Source organism: Galendromus occidentalis, unplaced genomic scaffold (genome assembly GCF_000255335.2).
Source record: "Galendromus occidentalis unplaced genomic scaffold, Mocc_1.1 scf7180000076729, whole genome shotgun sequence".
Taxonomy (NCBI): Eukaryota; Metazoa; Arthropoda; class Arachnida; order Mesostigmata; family Phytoseiidae; genus Galendromus; species Galendromus occidentalis.
In genome coordinates this window covers 15,757-35,757 of record NW_003804718.1, presented here as the reverse complement: position 1 = coordinate 35,757, position 20,001 = coordinate 15,757, and the positions used below count along the sequence as shown (strand labels likewise).

Here is a 20,001-nt window from a genome sequence, read left to right as displayed (position 1 = left end):
AAACTTTTCTCTTTATTGATTCAGCTCCGGCACCTCTCCTCCTCTTCCGTCCCTCATTCGATCCGAATCGTGACCCGGTGCGAGGCAAGAGCATCGTACATACATATGCAGCCGCGATCGACTCTAGAATTCCGCGCTCTCGTCCGTCAGGTTATAGGCGACACCTTCCTCATCACCTTCTCCGTCCTTCAAGAAAACGTCTAATGAAGCGATGATCGGATGCCAATACCGTCGTAAGCCTCAGCCTGCTTCGAGTACCCTGGCTACATCTCACCTCATCATCCTCACTGAGACTCGCAGCGTCCTCCAAGTCTCCGTGCTCCTGCTCCATGTCCATAGTCTCACCCTTGAGATTCCGCATTTTAAGCTGTCCCATCTGGAGCGCGTCTCCGCAGCCGAATTTGTTGAAAAGTGCTTTCATTTTGAAAATGAAGATCTCCAGGAGTTTTCTCGCGACAGGTACCTGGTAGGGCACCGATGGAACAATGTCATTCAAGGTGGGGGACATCTCGTCCTCCCCTCGATCATATCCTGCGCAATTTTTTACCTGTCTGCCCAGAGCGACCTGTTGAGACATCTTGAAGTGGGAGCAGGTGTGTTGCATTATCCTGGTAGAGTGTTGCAGGGTTTTCACCAAACGTAGGACATCATCGTTCCGTGATCTGAAGTGCGTCTCGAGAACCGGGATACCGTGTTTGACAAAAAGATCCAGAGTTTCACAAGCAGTCTGCAAAAAGCACCAGGCCAAACATCCTAATGACTCCGACACGATACAAGGAGTTCATGATCGTTAAGAATTAATCCACCTTGAACTCAGAATGAGAATGGACCTTCAAACCACAGGAAGCATTAGAGTTCGTTGCCGCGATCTTGATCACGCTTAGAAACTCTCGCAAACGTTGTACGACGGTGAGCCACGAATCCAGGCTCGAGTTTGCGGATGAGCCACAGGCTTGCTTTGTGCATTTGATGAAGTAGCACGAGATGGTTTTGAAACAAGGCGCTAGGGTCTCTCTGTGAAGTATGATGCGCTCATTTCCGCTGCCAAGCATTGGATGCTACAGAGTATTGTCGATTCACCTTCCGGGGAAAGCAGGAGAGACTCCGGTGACATATGAATACGTACTTCGAAATTAGCGGGAACGTCGTGCTTCTGGGGTTCTCGGCGAGTTCGGGCAAGACTTCGGAGATCAGGTAGCCGAGCGGCTCAAAACGATCCTCGCTCTCCTCAATGTAAACTGTCAGTAGAGTCTGTCGGCGGGAACTCAGCATCAGAGCAACCTCACTCAGTCGGTCGTCCTTCCAGACCGGGCCTCCGATCTGCATGCGGAATCGACTTTCTGACTGCGAGGATCTCGTTTCCTCGTCTTACCTGGGCGCACTTCGATATCACGCGATTCTCCAGGCCGGTGCGGGGCCAGTCTTTCCGTAGGAAGTCTCCGGCGACTCCCAGGAGCTTTTGCTTATTTGAGTCCGCGTTGGATGCGGTCTTGTCTAAAACTGTTAGGAGAAGACGAACGAAAGCTGCTGCCGTGTGCAAGTCGTTTATGGAGGGGGAAAGTTCGACGAAGTAATTGAACACTCGCCTGAAATAATCGGGAATTTGAGAGGCAGGGAGAATCGAGACCTAGCATGATATTGCGGGGAAATATTAGGATAGGTGTCCTCACTTGTGGAATTCGACGAGGTCGCATTGGGTTCTGAATTGAGTGTTACCAACCCTCAGAGCGATGATGTTGAGCACATCTCGGAGCGTCTAGAACGAAGCGAAATTGGAGTGCCATTCCGGAGATGCTCTACGCAGGAATCTCCGGGAAGTCTGCGCCGGATCGCTCGGTCACCCACCTTCGAATGCTTCGGTTCGTTGAAACCTCGCCAAGAAAGCAGGGAATTCAATATGGAGAAAGAAAGCCTCAGACAGCCTACCGCATCTGGTTCCAGTATCGAGTCGTCCAGCTCGCCGTTATTGTTCTGAGGGAATTCGAGAGTTCTGGTCAAGGGTGCGTATGCTCCCGATCGGAAACGCTCAAATTCCAAATGTAAGGATCTAACCTTGAGCTTGGAAGCTATATCCTCGACGAAAACAGTCAGCATCGGCAGAAGATCAACCACGTGGAGCACAATCTCAATCGGAAGTCTCCGAGAGACCGCGGTTTCTTTCTTCACCCCTGCCTGTGATCGGCAAGTTTGCGTCAGATCGATTAGAAAATGTATGTGTAGCCGGACGGTTCCGCTGGGAAAGATATCATGAAAGATTCGCAAATGAGTTTTTTTAGAACCTACAGGGAGGAACGAAGTCCGCTGAGGCTCATCGAGCGCCAGCGATGTTTCTAATTGCAGCAGTAATTCTTGGAGGGCGAAGGCTAGCTCCTTCGGTGGGAAATCTTCATTGACTAAATGCATGAAGTTTATGTCCAGGGAACGGAGGAAGTTCCGGAAAGCAGACGTTGATACCGGTGCCGCTTGAGGGGGAGAGGTGAGTTCAGCATTTTGATCTTCCCAGCGTAACGCTCGAGACACGAGTACGATCCATTACGCGAACTTTTACTCACGAGCTTGTTTCGAAGGCGGAGCTTCCTCGCAATCATCCGCTATAGCCTTCCGCTTGCGACCCCTAGGACAGAGGGAGGGATTGTCAGCACGAGAGTGGAGGATTGGATCGCGGCTTCCCGAGACAAGAAAATATAGCAATCACGTAAGGATAATTCACCGAGCTGCTTTCGTCTTGATGGCTGTCTTCACGTGGATGGTGTTGGCACTGGAATCGTCTTCAAATCCTACTCGAGGAGGTACGAACGAAGGAAGTTGCGGAAGCCAGCTGCAGAAGGGAGCACACGATGCATATTAGACTCGTCTCACTACTATCAGACTGTAGCGAATGAGATCGCGTTCGATTCCCATTATGAAAGCAGAACGATGGACGACGGAAGGGAAGCCTCTTGAGCCTTCGAATTTCGGTAACTACCTCGCAGCTAGGTCCATGAGCCGAACCTGTCGCTTCAGAATTTTCACTAGCTGGATTTTCACCTCATCCGACATTTTCTTTGACGAGCAATTCAAGAGCTGAGGGGGGAAATAGCAGCGATTGAACTCGAGCCGATTGTGAAGAGAACCGGATGTCTGCACAAGTTCTCCGATCCACACACAAACCTCACGGTGCCAATTAATTGTGTGGAACAGTGTCGTCAAGAGACAATCTTGATCTGGTGCATTCTGAAAACTCAGTTCCTCCAGATCGGCAGGGAGAGTTTTAGCGAAGAGCAGCGCGTTTATGCCCTGGAAAATTCGGGAATTTACGTATAGGAAATTGCTTTTGCGATTCTCATCGCGTACAGTTTATGAGGCGTCGGTTAGAGGCTTGAAGTCGGTGAGGAGCCGAAATAAGTTCACGTACTTGGAGATCCGAACCGAAGCAGGTCACTTCGCAAACTCGGAGAAGCCGGAACAGGGGGCACATCGCATCCACAGGCATCCTTCGGAGGAAATGCGCGGAATCAAACGCATTGATTTGATAGTCAGTGTCGATTCTTCGTCCCGTTACTGATGCCGAAAAATCGGATACTCGTCATAAATCCTTTATCAAGGTACTTGCCCGCTAGCTGAAGGCCCTTCTCGCATGAGGCACAATTTCTCGACATCGATACTAAGTCCCGGTGAGTCGATCGAATTACTGCGGCTGAGGAGAGACGTCGACGAGGAGCTGTAAGCAGGACCCCTGAAACGTCAGACCGCAGTCCGGGCCAAATATGGCTGACGTTGGGAGGAGGTGGGACGTGTCTTTTAGTGGCTCACCTTTCGCTGACCGACGGTGAGGAAACGTAAGATCGTTGGAACTCCGAAGCTACCCAAGTGTGTATCCATTTCACGAGATCCTCATTGAGTTGAGGTACAGCAAGGCTGAGTTCGTCTAAGAACAAGGCTGCTGACACGGGGAAGTTCCTCGATGATTCGAGAGCTTGTTCCAGACAAGCTTGAGCCTCATTCGCGAATTCGGCGTCTCTTCAAGAAGAAGCAAGTTATCCCGCGTTATAGGAGCCCGAAGAGGCGAACAACCTCCATCGACGAATCCCCATCGCCGTAGGGAAAAGCAGGTACCTCTTTCTCGAAGCCATCGCCTCGACTATGGCGACCGACGCAACGACACCCACGCATTTGTACTTGAGGTTCGGATTCACAAGTCGCTTACGAGCCGCTATCCGTAGTGTGTCCTGCAAGTTCGAGATTCGAGAGGATCTTCAGTGCATGAGAGGAGGGCGAATATTCAATGACAAGGACCCTGGGCGGGTACGTGTTCGGAGGAGATCACAATCACCTTCAATCCGCTGTCCGAATCGCGAGATACGTAAGCCAAGCTGGACAGGCTCCTGAAGAGTGTTCTCGCTTGTCCTAGCGACAGGCGGGGTACTTGATCCACCAGCGATTGTAGCATGAAGCCGTAAGGCGCGCTCGCAAGAGCGTGCTCTAGGCACAGGGACTCCACGCAGCTCAACGAGTTCTGTAGTTCCGACGGTGAACCAGATCCAGCGTGCGTCAGTAGCGCGACGATTACGTCCTGAGGGGGGGAATTGAAACATCTGAACCGTGGTTGCGCAAAACGACGAACAGCTCCGCGATGAAAGGACTTCAGACGCACTGCCTTAGAGCCTGACTGCGAAGCGTTCTCTCATCGAGAGAGTGTCAAGTATTTGAGACTCGGCACGGAGGGTTTTCTTTTGACGGATTGGGAGACTTACCGTTTGGACATGTGCATCGTAGTTTAGGAAGAGTTGCTTGTAGGCCGTCGAGGCCAGCTCGTGGACGCTGGCTACGACACTCCGCATGAGCATCTCGCAGACGGCAATCAAATTCGCCGTGTATCTGTTCAGGAAAATCAATGAGCTCCTCCCTATTCCTCCCGGTCGTGGGGCATCAGGTCAGAATATTCTGCCATCACAAAATTCTTGCCTCTTCAGTAAATTCCGAAATTTGGTCAGTATCTCGGTGATCAATGTCTCCGTGAGGCATTCATCTCGGATCACCTGCCTCAACGTGAGCTCGACATGGCGCTGAGGGAGTTGTCGGTAGCAAGTCAGGAGGAAGAGGACATCCAGATACTGCAAATGCATTTCCAAGACTCCGTTTCTATGAAAACAGGATGGGCTAGAATTCTTTGCATTCCGACGCGACGCTAGGTAAGACAACCGAACTCTTACCTTGAGTGGAGTACCGGTGGAGTTCACTTCAATCATCTTCAACCAGCGTTCACCGATGACTTTGTTGGTCATGACCCCGACTCTCAACTTCTCGATGAAACGGTGAAGGTCTGCGTCGACGCCGGCGCTGAATAGATAGGGCTATCTTTGAAACTCCGTTCCTCACGTCGAACTTCGAATCGGATAGCTGGAATTTCTTTCTGATTCTCAAACTGGAAAACGCAGAAAATCATCACCTCGCTGATTCCTCCGGGTCGTCGACACGTTGACTAGCAGCCAAACTGATGGCATCGCTGCAACGCAGTAGGTTGATCACGATCGGCGCATCCGAGTCCGGAAGGTTTCGCAAGACGAAGTCGAGCACTGGACATAACTGACTGATATCCAAATTAGAGATAGAGGCGAGGACTTTCTTTCGTATCTGGAAGATCATTGGAACTTCAATCGACAGCATCGATGCCACAGAGCTCGCTATGCAGAAGTGATCTTATTAGTACTCGGTAAATGGATCGATAGAAGGAGAACGCACATCTGAAACTTCGTCTTCTGGTACGCGGACAGCGCCGAGCGCTTCGAGGACGGCTCCAGCCAGTTCAGAGCGCGTCTCATACAGCTCACATAGTTTGATCGAAGCTTTCGTTTGCGATTCCTCGTCTAAAAGGAGATCGGGCAGCGCTTTGATCAGCTGACGTTGGCTCTCCAGAGGGAAATCCTCAACGATCTCGAACAATCGGTCTGCGAGATACTGGGAAGAAAATCGGATGAGCTTTTGATCGATACTTCAGTGAGAGATATTTCAGATCTTTGGATCAGACGTCAAAACGCATACCCCCGATTCGCTGATGGCATCCTGCCACTTCAAGGCCTGGACAACGCCGGCGAGAACCTCGTTGGCATTCTCCTCCGCGAGTACCCTCTCGTAGAGTATGTCGAGAACCAATTTCAGCAGGTCTTTCTGAATCCGTGTCACACCCAGCAGTAAACAAAGAAGGCTGTTCTGTCTCGAGGGCCACAAGGTCAATCTGGGTAGGGATCCGAAAAGATTACAAATTCTACAACTCCGGCTGCACCTCCGCGAAACATTCGAAGAGCTACTCACTGGCTTTCCGAATCTTCAGATGCATCACAGGTGAGCAGAGCATTCTCGAATCTCTCCGGATTCTGCTCGAAATACTCCCTGATGTCAGCGACAATGCCGCTTGATGTTTGTTCGTTGCTAGTAAATTTCGCCTGGAATCTCTTTTGGAGCTCCCTACGGTCCACAGCGATTTTCGTCGCCTTGCCATTCCTCACTTCGAGGCCGCAGTCCTTGAAGAAGTTCTCCAATGGGTCATCCGATTTGCTTGAGGGACTCATTTTGTTGAGGGATTGGGGCAGTTCTCGGCTCTCGAAAGGGGAATCTGGAATGTCCCTATCTTTCAGCTCTGATTGCTCGCGGGAGCATCGTTTCTCAACGAAGCTGGGTTCGCTTAGCGTTCGCTTTTTTGACATCCTCGGCCAGAGAAATCTTCTCTTATCTAGATCACCGCTCATCCTCATGTAGCCTCGTCGTATGCATCGGGAAGAAGCGACCGGAACGCTATTCGTGATGTGCACGCATCATGGTCGACTCGCGGCGTGTCAGTGACACAGTACGCCGTCGGCCGGGTTCCGCGCATAGAGTGTCATATTTTTCGAGTTTAGAGGGTGCCCCTTACGGGGCTACAAAAATTGCCATTAGGCTCATTGTGAGTGTTCCTCCGCACGGATGCGTTTAGTAAAAGGCGAAACGCATATTCGTCCTTGCGGTGAAACCTGAGCGATGCCACCAACCGCTTCGCCTGACGGCTTTCTCCTCCGAATATGGATGGCCGCGCCGGGTCAAGGAAACCGAATCGGCTCAATTTCATGTACATAGTGCTGCAATTCCAGGACCGAGCTTCACTGATTCGTGAGCAGCATGGCCGTAGGAAGATCTCTATAAGGGAAAACTCGTGGAAACAAGATCTGTGCCCCCGTAATTAATTCCGGAAGCTCGCACAGCTGCATCGTTGAGGAGGGGGAGAGCAAACTCAGCTGATCGCAGCCGCTCACTTGCTCAGCTCATGACCGGCTGAGAGTGCGACCACACGCGAGAGTGTTGGCATGATCTTGATCGGGCCTGATCGAGACGAACCTCGTTATGGAGCTCTGAACATTTTGAGCTAAAACTCCAGAAGCACATAGCTTTCAAAAAAAGTTCCGACGGCGTTTCGGTTCGCGGATATCCTTCCACTCACCTACGATGCAGCTTCGAGTTTCTGTGCGAATTTACTGGAACCAATCAAAACTCAGGGATTCTCACATATCCGAGAGCTGCCTCGGATTGAGATATGGAGACTCCGAAATGTCACGATATTCGACTCTCGGCCCCAGAGACGAAGAACAACTTCTGGCCCGCCTAGAGCATTGTTGGACACGAATGAGCGTCCCCACTCCCCCCACTCCCTGAGAACATCTGCAAATCGCTCCGGAACTCTCCCCTAATCCAAGTCTTCCTCCCCGGATACACGAGAAAGAGTGGAGGTCCTCCCGGAGACGGATACCGATACGGACGCGCCTGAAATTCTTCCTGGACATCTCGGGCTCCAGCCTACAAGCCTACCTTCCTGAATCCAACGATGACCGATCGCCGACGATGTGGAGCAGCGCGCTGAGGCAAGCACGGTTTGATATGGGGAAATGTGCAACGGGCTCCTGCATCGCTCTGAGATATGTTCGGTGATTTTAATGATGACATATTCGACGAAGAAGCGACGACGAAAACTGTGAGTGAACCCGTCGTTCTCTTGGAGAGGGAACCCGATTGGTTCTTCAATGAAGCCCCGAGCTCGGACAAGCAGGAGAGGTGGCTCGCATCGAAATACGTCGCTGACAGACTGTACAGGAAAAAAGATTTCAGAGCAGCCGCTCGAGCATACGTCAAGTCGATTGAAGCCTGTCCGAACAGAAACCTAGGATTACTGAGGGACTGTGTGGACGGAGCCGCTCGTTCCTTCTGTAGAGCGGGACCGGCGTTCGCCGCTGAAAGCAAGAAGTACCTCGAGAAACTCTCATCGATGGCCACTTGTGAAGATCACCGCTTCTCTCTGGCATCAACGGCGCTGCTGATGAGCGTGGACATCCGGTCACTCCAGACGCTCCTCGATTGCGAACCTCAAGCTGGTGATCTATGGAAGAAACTCGGCGAAGAATACTCTTCGCAAGGGAAGCTCCTCTTCGCGGCCTGCTGTTTCCTCAGAGCAGCGAGCTGCGCGAGATGCAGTGTGCACGAGAGTGAAGATCGTTTCAAGGCACAGAATTGGGCTCTCAGCCGGGAGATGAAGGTTCGCGTGGACGGATTGTTGAACCATTTCGAAGAGCCTGCGGCCGCTATCGAACTCATCCAGAAATTCAACACTGAGCGGACCGATCCGCGCGGGGCGGCCGATCAATCCTTTGAAGACTTTTGGTTCCCAGCTGAGGAAGTCATGGTGAAAAGAATGGGACAGCCTACAGAGGATGGGGATTGACGGATTTCCGTCAACTTGGCAACTTCACGAGGGAATCTCCGCTGCTCTCCTGGAAACGGAAAGGAGTCAGAACCTCACACGGTGAATAGTAACCATTCGCTGAACGAAGGTTCCACAGCGTGTCCGATGGCGTGTCTCTCCCGGGTAGTGAATTGTTTGCTCTACGAAGCGGAACGCACAAGATCGATGACATTAATGCCAATAATAAATTTCCCTTCTCCATATTTTCGTTTCAAGCACTTAGTAGTTACACCTTCACGGAGAACACTTCGAACACACATCTAAAAAAGAAGCCCGGCGGGTTCACTGTCATGCTTCGATCGACGGTTCGATCGTAAGGTTTATTCAAATACTTCATCGATTGCGCTCGTTCCCGTAATCTTCGCTATATAATGTACAATGTCACACTCATCAGTAGTCCAAAGCTCTCCAATACCGACTTGATCTTTATCTAAGCACCAAGGACGTTCTCTGATGACTTCATTCGGATAGCGCTTCGAAATTTGGAGCTCATCACTTGGCGTGAGCGGATTTCATGACTTTCTTCGGAGATTGTGGAGCATTCAGGGGTTCGTTCAGCTCGGGGGATTGAGTCCATCCAATGCCAATGAATGAAACAGAAGAATGACTCTCACACAGCGCAAAATTAAGATCCGAGGAGGGAAGAACAAAACAGCGTCATGAGCTTCAATAGAATCAGGACGAAGTTCGATATTTTTGAACGGATTGCGGGGCGCTCCAGCAAAGCAGCCAGAGCAAAAGTATACATACAGAGATTCAGGGGACGGTGGAGTCGGGCCCAGAAAATCATTGGATCTTCAGAGACAGTCTCTGTCCGGTAACAAGTCTGGGAAGCATCTCGTGGCTGTCATGGCCTCATCATCGGTCGATTCACAGATTTTGTCCCTCAGAACTTGCCCGAAGTCTCGGTGATGTCAGCGTTTCCTCGATGCGCGAAATGTGCGTGGCACGCGTAATATAGCGATTCCTGACCTTAAAGCACCGAATATACCAAAGTATCGAACTCCACCGGTTCGAGTTCGTTCAGTCGATGCACTTCTCGCTCCGTTGAGGCTGAGTCTCTCTGGAACACTTTCGAGACCACGGTTCGGTAGAAGGTATCCCGACAGCTGGAGAGTTCGTCAGGTCAGCAGCTCGGTAAAATCCGCCGACTCGTATAAAATACCCCTGTTCTCGTCCGATAAAATCTCAATATCTATGGATCGTGATCATTGGGCACTCGTGGCAAACATCGAACGCACGCTCACACGACTCCTTTGTCAGTGTACTCGTATAGGTCATCTTCATCTTCGTCGTCGTCTTCATCGTCGTTGTCGACTAAAAGGTCGTTTTTGCCTGAATGAAATCGATTCAGATCAATTAAAAGCTCAATCGAGAGAACATAGCAGCGAGTGATGGTCGGAAATCGGCGTGCGGCTCGCATCCGAGATTCGGGCGTCAGGTACGTTCGTTCCTCTCATCATGCATTCATGCACTTCCTCCAGTCTCATGAGGACTCCATTCGTTTCAGTCAGGGAACCACTCTCAACCAGATGAAAAACAAGAAACTCATACGCACATTCGTTCAATAGCACCTGAACGCCTCTAACAATAGCGGCAGCGTCCGCCGTCTATTCTATGCCCTCATACAATTCATATAATTTCCGGTGGAGCCGTGATCTCCAAGAATCACCAGACCTGGTACGACACCTACGAAAGGAGAAACCAAAAGCAAATCAAATCAAAATCATCGGAGAAAAAAAAGAACTCAGCATCTCGGAACTACGAACATCGCTGCTGAAGGACCAACAGAACAGGCTTGGTCCATCATCACGAAACGTCAACGAAACTCGAAGGAGCTTGCGATGCGTTGTTGTCGCAGCTGCTGCTGTTGCTGTTGTTGTTCATCGCTTGATGGAAACTATCCCTACTTGAGCTTTTCTGAGGCGGTGCCGGAGCGGATCCCACGGCTCCGGCTGGCGGCTTCGGCAGAGGTTGAAGAATCGGTGCTGCCAGGAGTGACTGCGAATCGTGTTCTTGCGACGGAGTGCTCTGCGAGCTCGACGATCCCGACGAGACGGCTGCCGCTGGCTTAACTCCCGCTGGAATCGGCTTCATGACTCCGCCTAGGATACCATTTGCTCCCGCACTGCCGCCGGATCCAGCGCTGCTATTGACACTCCCCTGCAATCGAGAAGCGTTGGAACGACACCCGAGAGGATTGAGCGTCCGATCGATAGACTGCTCACCGTCGAAGGGGGCAGTTTCGCTAATTACAGCTCGCTAAGAACTTCCATTACTTACCTCTCTCCCGAAATTCACGTAGCTGACCTCATTGGAGTAAGGTTGAGTCGGGGTGGCATACGTTGGGATCGTCGATGGGGGTGGGGGAGGATGACTGAGGAACGGCTGAGGAACGTAGCTTCCGGCATACGGAGGCATGGCCGGCATCGTCCAGCCTGTCGGTGCGGAAAGCAATTCGGTAGCCCCCGCTGAATTCAATCGAAGGTCATGTATCCCTGGAAGAGATGACGTTTATTTTTTCCTTCCATGGAATTCTTCTGCCGGCCATACTGCATCGTTCGGAAAGCCGAATCGATGATCATTAGCCCAAATGCCCGATGATCCGAGACATGGCGCCTGGGAGCGTCGCTCCGAACTCTCAGAGCTTGCGGGATCGACTAGTACCTTTGACGATGTCGTCGCTGAAGACGTAATAGCATTGTTCACTGAAATTGCTCTTATTGACGGTGTGCTTGATGAAACCTTCTTTGAGCATCATTGTGGCGTATTTCTTCGCTTCTTTCCGATCGTGGAAACCTTGGACATGACTGAGAAGCCACTCGACACAATCACTCCCCAAGAAAGCGTTCCTTATCGTGATTTTCAACCACATCCGATCTCGAACGTCCAAACCAGAGTCCGCTGATGCCATAACCTGAAGAGGAGCGATGAGATTTCGTTGAGAAAGGCGAAAGGGCAATGATCGAGGCTCATTGGAAGATGATCGGAGGAACGAGGCTACTCACCTCGGTGACATCCTTCATTTTCGATGCATCAACCGATAATGACAGCAGTGGATTCGAGTCGAGCTCCGTGTCGAGAGTCGATGATGTGATGGTGGAAACCGAAGGTGGCCGGAGAGGTATTTCGTTGGTTCCCATCAATTGGTTGCATCCTAGAGCAGCTTCGGTATGCGCGACCCAAGCGCCCGGATCGATGGGCCGCACCTGTTCCGCTCGCGGAATCGTGAAGTAACCTTTCGGGTTGGGGTCCCAGCATTTGGCGACGACCAACTTCACGGGACCAGATTCCTGCACGGCTTCGCGCAACACCTTAACAGCATCATCATTCGCCATGTTGTCAAAATTCACGTCGTTCACCTGCAGGATCATGTCACCGGGTTCTATGCGTCCGTCCTGAGCAACAGCACCTCTGGAAAAGGGATCACATGTTGAGACAGACACGAACACCGAGGGGCGATTATTCTCAGATAAAGAATCGTATTCTTACCCTTTCATGATTGAGCCGACGTAAATTCCGCCATCTCCTCCTCTGTTCGTTTGACCAACGATACTTATTCCTAAGAAGTTGACGGAGTCTGCAAATTTCGCCCATTGATTTAGCGTTCGGTGTACGAATGGATAACTTGGAATCGGGTAACGGATCGGAGCATCGATCGATCCTCTTGCGGGAGTCGTTGCGCACCTAAGTTCAGGGTCACCGTGATTATGTTCAGCGACATGCTCGAGTCGGTCACACTTGACACGCTGCTCGTGGCTCCGCTGAGAATTGCTTTCTTTTTCCGCCGGCGCCGCATCTGCAAGTGCCGACTCTGGTATATCCGGGAAACACTGCTCTCGTCCGTGGTTGTGCTCATTCTTGATGTCAAGTCCGAATCGGAATCGTCGGAATCCAGGACGGTCGACGATTCCAGGTCCGAGGTGAGCACCGACGAGCTGTCATAATCGTAGCGTTTGTGTTGCACGGGACGGCCTTTTTCTTTATGATGTCCCCTGGAAACGGACGAATTCACGCTTGATTGTCGAGATCTTCAGGAGACATTGCGCGGACCCACGATACGTGGGTCGATGTCCGAATCCTCTGTCTCGAATTCGAGAATCAATTTGGAATACGTGAAATCGTGAGCGATCAGTCGACTTTACCTTTGGTTTTCCTTCAGTCGATAGTGTCGATCCGCGGGATTGGCATCTGTCGTTGCAGTGGATGCCGTGACCTGCGACGCGTTGTCCGAAGCGTTGCTACCATCTGTCGTCACCAGCCACGATACAACCCGTCCTCTGAAGGCCGGTAAGAGTGCAGCGTCTTCTACGATCTCTTCTTTGACGACACTGTAAGAATCCATTCCATTGTTGTTACTCGCCAGAAACGACTGATGAGAATTTTCGCCACATCAAGCTGTCCTCTATACTGATCGAATTTGACGCGCGAATGTTTGTCCATATATTCAGACTAGGGGGCTGCCCCACAGTGGATGAGCAGGAAAAAATGCATCGTGACTCGGGGTCGCAAAGCGCTCCGAGAAATTCGGGTGCGGGAATTCCGGACCCGAGTCTGCTTAGCGACCCCTAATTCTGATCGAGCACATATGCACAGGTCCCGGGCGTTGAGAAGCTGCTAGACGAGAACGGAACGAGTGTCTTCGAGTTGTGCAACTCATCGATCTTCCTGTTCATCAGACAGAAGGACGTTCCCGTGGGTGGGTAGCTCAGAGGGAGTCGTGAAGTTTTGGTTCTGACTGTCTCCTTGGACAAACTGGCTCTGGCTCGCCCTCAATCCGAGACAGCCAGTTCATCAAACCGCTAAGCCTCCTCAGAAAGTTTTTTCGGTAACCCCGAGCTGCCGGGAGCTTTCCTCCGTGATCCATTCATCATTGTCGTTGTCAAAAGTCAAACGACTTCAACAACCGTCTCAGCGAATTCGAGCGGCGGCGGCGGCGGCGATGAGAGCTGTCCCTTCCAAGTTGTCGAGCATTCGCTGATGAATTCCGGATTCCCGACTAACTTTGTGAAAAAAGAAACCACGGGCCGTTAACCAGCTCTTGGCGCGGGAATGCGAGACAAAGGGCCGTCCCAGGGAAATTGTTATCGAGGAGAATGAGAAGTAGTGGAAACTCAGATTGTAATTTGCCGGAGTCGGTCCTTTTAGAAAGCACGTCGATCAGGTGCAGGTGATCTGGGCAGCGTGGATTAAAAAGCTACTGGTCGATGCACGAATTGAGGCCTCAGGCACCAAATAAGCGATCGGAACCTTTGACTGACCGTCGCACACGGAAGCGACATGCCAGCGATCGGCAAAGCCTCACCATCCCGTTGCTTCCCGACCGTCGCAATCGTCATCTAGTCGTATCGGGAGACGGGATGAATTTGTATCAAATCTGTTCGTTCCGAGATCCCTGTGGGCTCAATGACGGTTTCGACTGGAGGCTAGTACTCCAGCTTGCTCGGCAAGCCCAGGAAATGGGAAACGGTTTTCGGTCTGATGATATACCCCCGATGAGCCCCCTTCCCCGAAGCGTTCCTCGGCTCCACGGAGTTTCCAATTGTCGCGAGGATGAAATTTCTCGGATTAGGGCACCTGTCAGTGCCTCTGGGAAGACATTCCGCTTCGTGGAGCGAGCCCATGACTACGGGACCTGATCATTCTCACAGCGGCAGCCTGTCTTTATATTCATAGTACAATTATCATCAGCTGACTCCAGTCGCTTCGGAATGCTAAGACGGCTTGGGTCCGCCATCGACCGGAACGAGGAGAAGGACAGACAATGGAGGTTGACCTCTATTCGGGATCGGATGTCAGAAGAGCGGAAAAGTAAATCCCTTGTTTCTATCCTGTTTCAGGGAAGATTCGCTCTGCAGAATTCTGTTCAAGACTTTTCAAAATCCTTCCCGCACTTGTCCGTAAGAATTCGCACCATGACGTACGGTCTAGGTCGTGGAATACACTGGCACTCAAAGAAAAACCACGAGGCGTCGGCGAGGAGGGAGATGTCGTATAGTACTGTTCTTTTGAGATTTCCGAATCCCACAAGGAAGCGCTTTGTGCCCTTCTCTTCCTGACTCATCCTTCCTTGTCATCTAATGCCGCTCCAGAGCTTGATGCATACACGGATATTCTAAACCCTGTTGTAAATAGATCCAAGGAAAAAAGACGGAATGTCGAGTAGTTCACAGAGAGCCTCACACGGAGATCCAACAAAGAGATACCGTGTGAAGACGAACTAAGAACAACGGCAACAGTGACAATGACAGAAGCATCTGCACCGAAGCCTGCTCAGGAGGAAATATCCCCTGCCTATGATTATACGCAGAATAATCGACCGAAGCTTCAGCATCAAGGATCCACAGGTCACAAGCTATTTCTGGCGAAAGAGCCTCTTCTTCAGTTTCGATATTTGAGGGGTCGATTCCGTTTCCGGCGATTCTACCGTACTTCTGATCTTCGACTTGGGATTGATCAGCTCGCCGGCAATTTTTTTCCAATGAATTCCTGAACGAGCGACCGACACCGCGAAGGCGAGTACCCAGGCTGCTGTGTCTCGCGAGCACTGACATACCGACAACTCTAGGAATGACTGACTGATCGAGCGGACAGACATTCGCCGCGTGAAGGGAGCGCGAATCGCGGTGGTCATCGGAATCGACTACGGCTTGAGACAGAAAAAAGAGATAGCCACACCGAAGGGACAAAGCGTCGAAGACCGCCAATTTGAATTCTAAACTTCTTCTTGCGAACGACGGCCATTGTCGAGTCGAGTTACGGGTCACACGGCTGACTTGAGTCAGACGCGGCTCGTCGTCGTCGTCTAACGTCGCATCAGCTGCGGGAGAAGCAAACGCAGTAGATTCGGAGCGATCGTCGCTCATTTCAGGCCGGATGGAGACCCCGCCCATAGCGGCAAATCGGGCTGGTTACGACAGCAAGAGCGATAATCCAGGAAAATCTGTCGACTCGCGAAGTGGGTACCGAAGACGACACCTTCAAATGGGTCGACACATTGAGCAAATGACGTGTCTCGACTGTGAGAGCGCGGTGCCATCGGAGCGATTGGCTCCATGCACGGAAATTAGGAGCGATTTATATATGATATACAATACAATACAATAATGCGATCGAAGTAATATTGAAAAGGACGATGTGGTGTGCGATTCGTTTCGAGCGACGGATTCGCCGTTACATTCCGGAGAACTTGAATCGACTCATGTCGTCTCGGGACCTCAGCCGCTGCCAGCAATGCCGGCTGGAGAAACCGTTATGCTGGTCGTGTGATGAGACCACGTCCTTGATTGAGCGAATTTCCTATTCCATTTTTCAGCCGGTTCCTAGTTCATTCCCCCAAGCTCAGAAATCAGAATCCTCTGCCGAGAATGTAGGTGATCGGCCCCGTCCGCACAAATAATTCAGTGCGGCATCATCTCCGAGAAAGCCGGGGATGAAGCTGAGTCGGTGGGCCGACTTCCCTGACTTTTGTTCTGCCGACAGAATTCATTGGCAATCCTATTGGTTGCGAAGTCGGGTCTATCCGAGAAGGTTCTAGCCCGATGTCGTTGCCCAATGAAACATTGGGCTGCCCAACAAGACGTCTTGCTGTGATGTTCGCGGGAATGAATGGCGGCGTTTCAATTCAATTTGCTCGACAATCACTTCCTGGTCGTGGGTCAGAATTGTAACGATTCGCCCCCGAAAACCGGGGCTGGCGCCGTCTTCGTTTGCCCCCAGACTCACGAAAGGATCGACGAATCATAGGGGAAGGGAGACACGATCTCACAGAGCAACTGGTCTAGACGGAAAATAGCATGCTTACCCGAAGTCGGCGTCGAGTGATTTAAAGAAGAATTTGTAGTTGGTCCGTTGGAGAGCACTTTTGAAATCCTGTAGAGTCACTTGAGCCAGAGGTACCGGAACCTTGACGAGGTAAGGGGTTTCCTCATCGTCGATATAGTAGTAGATCTTAGTCTCACTCTCGTTCTGGGCCATCATCTTTGAGCCGTTGACTGATGGAGGGGTTCCGCCCCGCGTTTCAGGTGTTTCTCTAGTACCGGAACATTGGCTTCGCTATCCGCGGGGTTGAGCTAGGAAACTATGCACCGCTCGGATGTCGAGTCATTGACAGCTCGAGTGCCGTTGCTCGAGAATCGTGTTGGGTCTACTGCTGTTGATGATGGTGGCCTTTGTTGAGTGGTGCCAAACCCAAAGATGCCAACAACAAAGAGAGCAGATACACTCAGCGTCTGCTAGATTGGACTTTTAACCGGACGTAGGATCTCGGCTCGTGCGGTGTCCCGTCGTGCCTCCGACTCGGTCATCGGTATGCTCGAGGGATCCCGAAACCTTCCGTGTGTCAAGTCTGTGCGGGTCCGTACGAGAGGTACAGGAGGTAAAATTGAACATACGCGGAATCTTCCGGTGAGAGAGTGTAAACTTCAACGATGATGATCTTTGCTGGAAGTTTCTGGGCGCCCGGGCGGCTGGTCATTTCCCCTTGCTCCCAATAGCTTCGCTCCGAGGACACGATGGAATCAATCATTGGGAGCTTGCCAGCCTGGCCTCCAGATCTGGTCTGTCGGGGACTTGTAGAAGGAGTCTAAGATTCCCCTGTTCGGTGCACTCGGAACGAGTGAACTAACCCAATAGCTGTAGCCACTAGAATGATAAAATTCTCAGCGCTAACAGCCCAAGTCGGACTTCCGTTCTCGAGGAGCCATAGGCGCCCGTTGGATCTCGTGCTGCAAAAATGGCCTCAAGAGGAGGGTACACACCTATTGGAATGAGAAACCGTGGTCGTTCGGCCCGTGCAATCGGATCTACGGGGCAGGCTGTCCGCTAAAAGCCTCGAACACAGCCTTGAGCGAGGAGACGAGGAATGTGTTACGAAGAGCAAATGGCTCGTGCATGTATTGAGCCGGAAATATAAGATAGATATGAATGAATATAGCTGCATCAGGATGTTTCAGCTATGTATGCTCAGACATTTCCGTCGAGGAGTGTCATCAGGGGCACGATGATATTCTGCGGTGAAATCTCCAAGTTTCCAGGCGCAGGATATCGCGGACTCCTGATTGCGGATCGGGGTTCGCGAGGATCTTCGAAGGTCTCGCCGTGCGGAAATCGGTACAGACTCCCCCGCTCGCGGTTTCAAAGACGCGCGTGAGGGGTCCGCGCTCTGTCTGCTCTTTTTCTTGGAAGATTCTTCAAGACTTGGAGAGGTCAGGGGATAATCGCAGAGAGTGCTGCTTCGTGCTTGCTTTCCGAACTTGGGACGTGGGAGATTTGTGGATCAGTGCGCGAGTCTGGACAATCAGGAGTCGTCGGACGCCCCCCTTCCCCATTACGGAGAGGCCTCGAGCGGAATCCGACCTCGCCTTGCTCGACAGCATCGTTCAAAGACGGCAATGTCTTCCTTGCGTAGAGAGGCGTTCATCAAAGAGAGTCCAGGCAGGAAAGATCACGTTTCTACGTCTTATACGTACCGCTTCCGAAATCGGAGGTCGCCTGATCAGATGGAACCGTTCGAGAAGGAAAGGTCGAGGACTTCCCGCCTTTTTCCGCGCCTTCAGAATGAATCTCTTATATTTCCCAGTCTCAAGGGCTCTGGTCCGACCCATTCAAGGAAGGAATCAGTCGCGGCGCTCCGTATAACTTGAGGGGAAGCTCTCTGCTGTCTCCCCACCTCGACTGGGAGTCCTGCGAGATGGAGAGAAGCGCCCGACCGCCGCGGAAGCATCAGAGAAGATCATCAACGCCCATATGTTCTATCTTTACTCTCCTATCGGAACGATCCTGATTCCGCGGAATGTTGCTCCTGGTGCTCTCGGACAGGGTCACCCTCCGGCGGCTTCCGCACGAGAAAGCGCTCTCCTGGGGCAAATGCTCGAGCATGCGGATGGTGTAATGAAATAATGAACCGTTTGAGCCGACTTTCATGTTTGTTACGGCTGGAGGAGACGACGACGTCGGGTGGACACCACGAATTATCAAGTCGGCGCGTACCACAGCGCACCACGCGATCAGCAGAGATTCAGAGAAACGACAAGCTTCATCTGTCGGCTCGAATATTTGGAGACAGAATCTGGGAAGCGCTAAGGATTTTATTATCGGCTGGGAAAGTTTCCTCAGCCCGACAGAGCTGTTGGAAACGGAAAACTCCGAAAAATCACTAGGTTTTGATGGCGGAGCCCCACATGGAAATCCACAGAGCGGATATCCCGCTCGGTTTCTTTGATAATGGATCCTATCTGAGTCGGCAGAGAGTTCCTCAGAAGTCCCCATTCCACATCGGAGTCTATACGAACTCGCAGTTCGCCATAGCCTCCCCTCAAGAAGCCCTTTTCCGAGCCGTGTATCCAAATTCTAGATTTCCGGGTTCATGTCGAGTCGCGGTTCGAGATTTCGAGATCCCTCGAAATTTTCGGAATCGATTCCAATGGTCGAGTCGCGACGATGAGATTGGGTTCGCTTGACTCTCGCGCCTTCGATTGTGGTAGTTCGAGCAGTCTCAAGTCATCACAAGCTAATAAAAGGTTGCTAGTCTCAGCGGGCTCGTCGCTCGTTTTGGAACCTCCGCTTCTTCTGTCCGGGGAAAAGAGTGGACTGCATCTCAGAACTGGGCATATAATGTCCCAGAAATTTTCGGGGCGCGGATTTTCGAGATGCAGACGAACCGGTATGATAGCTCATCTACCACCGCAAGATGATCGGCAGATTCCCGCTTCTCGTATCCGCAAAACCCGCTGTTGGGCCGCGAGATCCTGAGAGCCCGAAATAAGGTATGCAACCAAGGAACGAACGGAAATGTTCTAGTCGCTGAGCTCGAGGCTCCGGAGACCATGAAGCTGACGGTTCAAGATTTTCTTCTTCCAAAACCGGGCATTTCGATGACCAATCCAAAAAGGAGCGATTATCCGAGTTCGCCGGCTGCGTCGAAGCGTCAGCGCACCAAAGCGAGGGAAAAGGTGCCACATCGCGGCAACCCTGTGTCTGTCTGACTTGCTGCCTGCCAGCCATCCATCCAGCCAGCCTGTCTGTTTCTGTGTGTGTCTGTAGTGTGAGATCTGTGTTTTGGATAGAGTTCGTGCCGTCGGTCAGCAGGGATCCTTGTCTCTCGAATGAAAGTCCTTCCTTCGACAATCGCTTGCCTTGCTCTGAGATTAGCTGGGTCGTTCAGACCGCTCCAAACAGCAGTTTACGAGTGCGATAGTTGTAGTGTCTCGATCGGAGTGGTGATGTTGGATCCCTTGCGGTGGTGATTTCCCACACCG

At 51.6% G+C, this 20,001-nt stretch overlaps 3 protein-coding genes and 1 non-coding gene across 4 annotated transcripts; 1 reads left to right on the top strand and 3 right to left on the bottom strand.

Moving 5' to 3' along the window:
* Positions 1 to 123: 123 nt before the first annotated feature.
* Positions 124 to 6,548, bottom strand: Fancd2 (Fanconi anemia complementation group D2). The gene is made up of 25 exons (XM_029110544.1): positions 6,292 to 6,548; positions 6,022 to 6,214; positions 5,722 to 5,937; positions 5,429 to 5,613; positions 5,193 to 5,319; positions 4,945 to 5,093; positions 4,734 to 4,857; positions 4,313 to 4,552; positions 4,096 to 4,208; positions 3,793 to 3,999; positions 3,593 to 3,700; positions 3,395 to 3,473; positions 3,151 to 3,276; positions 2,966 to 3,063; positions 2,711 to 2,818; positions 2,553 to 2,614; positions 2,284 to 2,462; positions 1,846 to 2,172; positions 1,671 to 1,756; positions 1,373 to 1,586; positions 1,127 to 1,251; positions 831 to 1,014; positions 548 to 727; positions 275 to 463; positions 124 to 186 (listed from the first exon to the last, which is right to left on the bottom strand). The coding sequence occupies exons 1-25, from the start codon at positions 6,546 to 6,548 to the stop codon at positions 124 to 126; spliced, it is 3,939 nt and encodes a 1,312-aa protein (XP_028966377.1).
* A 332-nt stretch (positions 6,549 to 6,880) lies between these two features.
* Positions 6,881 to 6,994, bottom strand: LOC114828010 (U5 spliceosomal RNA). The gene has a single exon (XR_003777082.1). It is a non-coding gene; the product is annotated as a U5 spliceosomal RNA (small nuclear RNA).
* An 893-nt stretch (positions 6,995 to 7,887) lies between these two features.
* Positions 7,888 to 8,722, top strand: LOC100905959 (uncharacterized). The gene has a single exon (XM_003740078.3). The coding sequence runs from the start codon at positions 7,925 to 7,927 to the stop codon at positions 8,720 to 8,722; it is 798 nt and encodes a 265-aa protein (XP_003740126.1). The 5' UTR covers positions 7,888 to 7,924.
* Positions 8,723 to 9,986: 1,264 nt separating this feature from the next.
* On the bottom strand, positions 9,987 to 16,723 carry LOC100905811 (segment polarity protein dishevelled). The gene is made up of 9 exons (XM_029110541.1): positions 16,548 to 16,723; positions 12,889 to 13,074; positions 12,431 to 12,738; positions 12,236 to 12,323; positions 11,752 to 12,157; positions 11,411 to 11,660; positions 11,027 to 11,241; positions 10,654 to 10,906; positions 9,987 to 10,078 (listed from the first exon to the last, which is right to left on the bottom strand). Exons 1-9 carry the CDS (start codon positions 16,721 to 16,723, stop codon positions 9,987 to 9,989), a joined length of 1,974 nt encoding a protein of 657 aa, XP_028966374.1.
* Between the last annotated feature and the right edge of the window lie 3,278 nt (positions 16,724 to 20,001).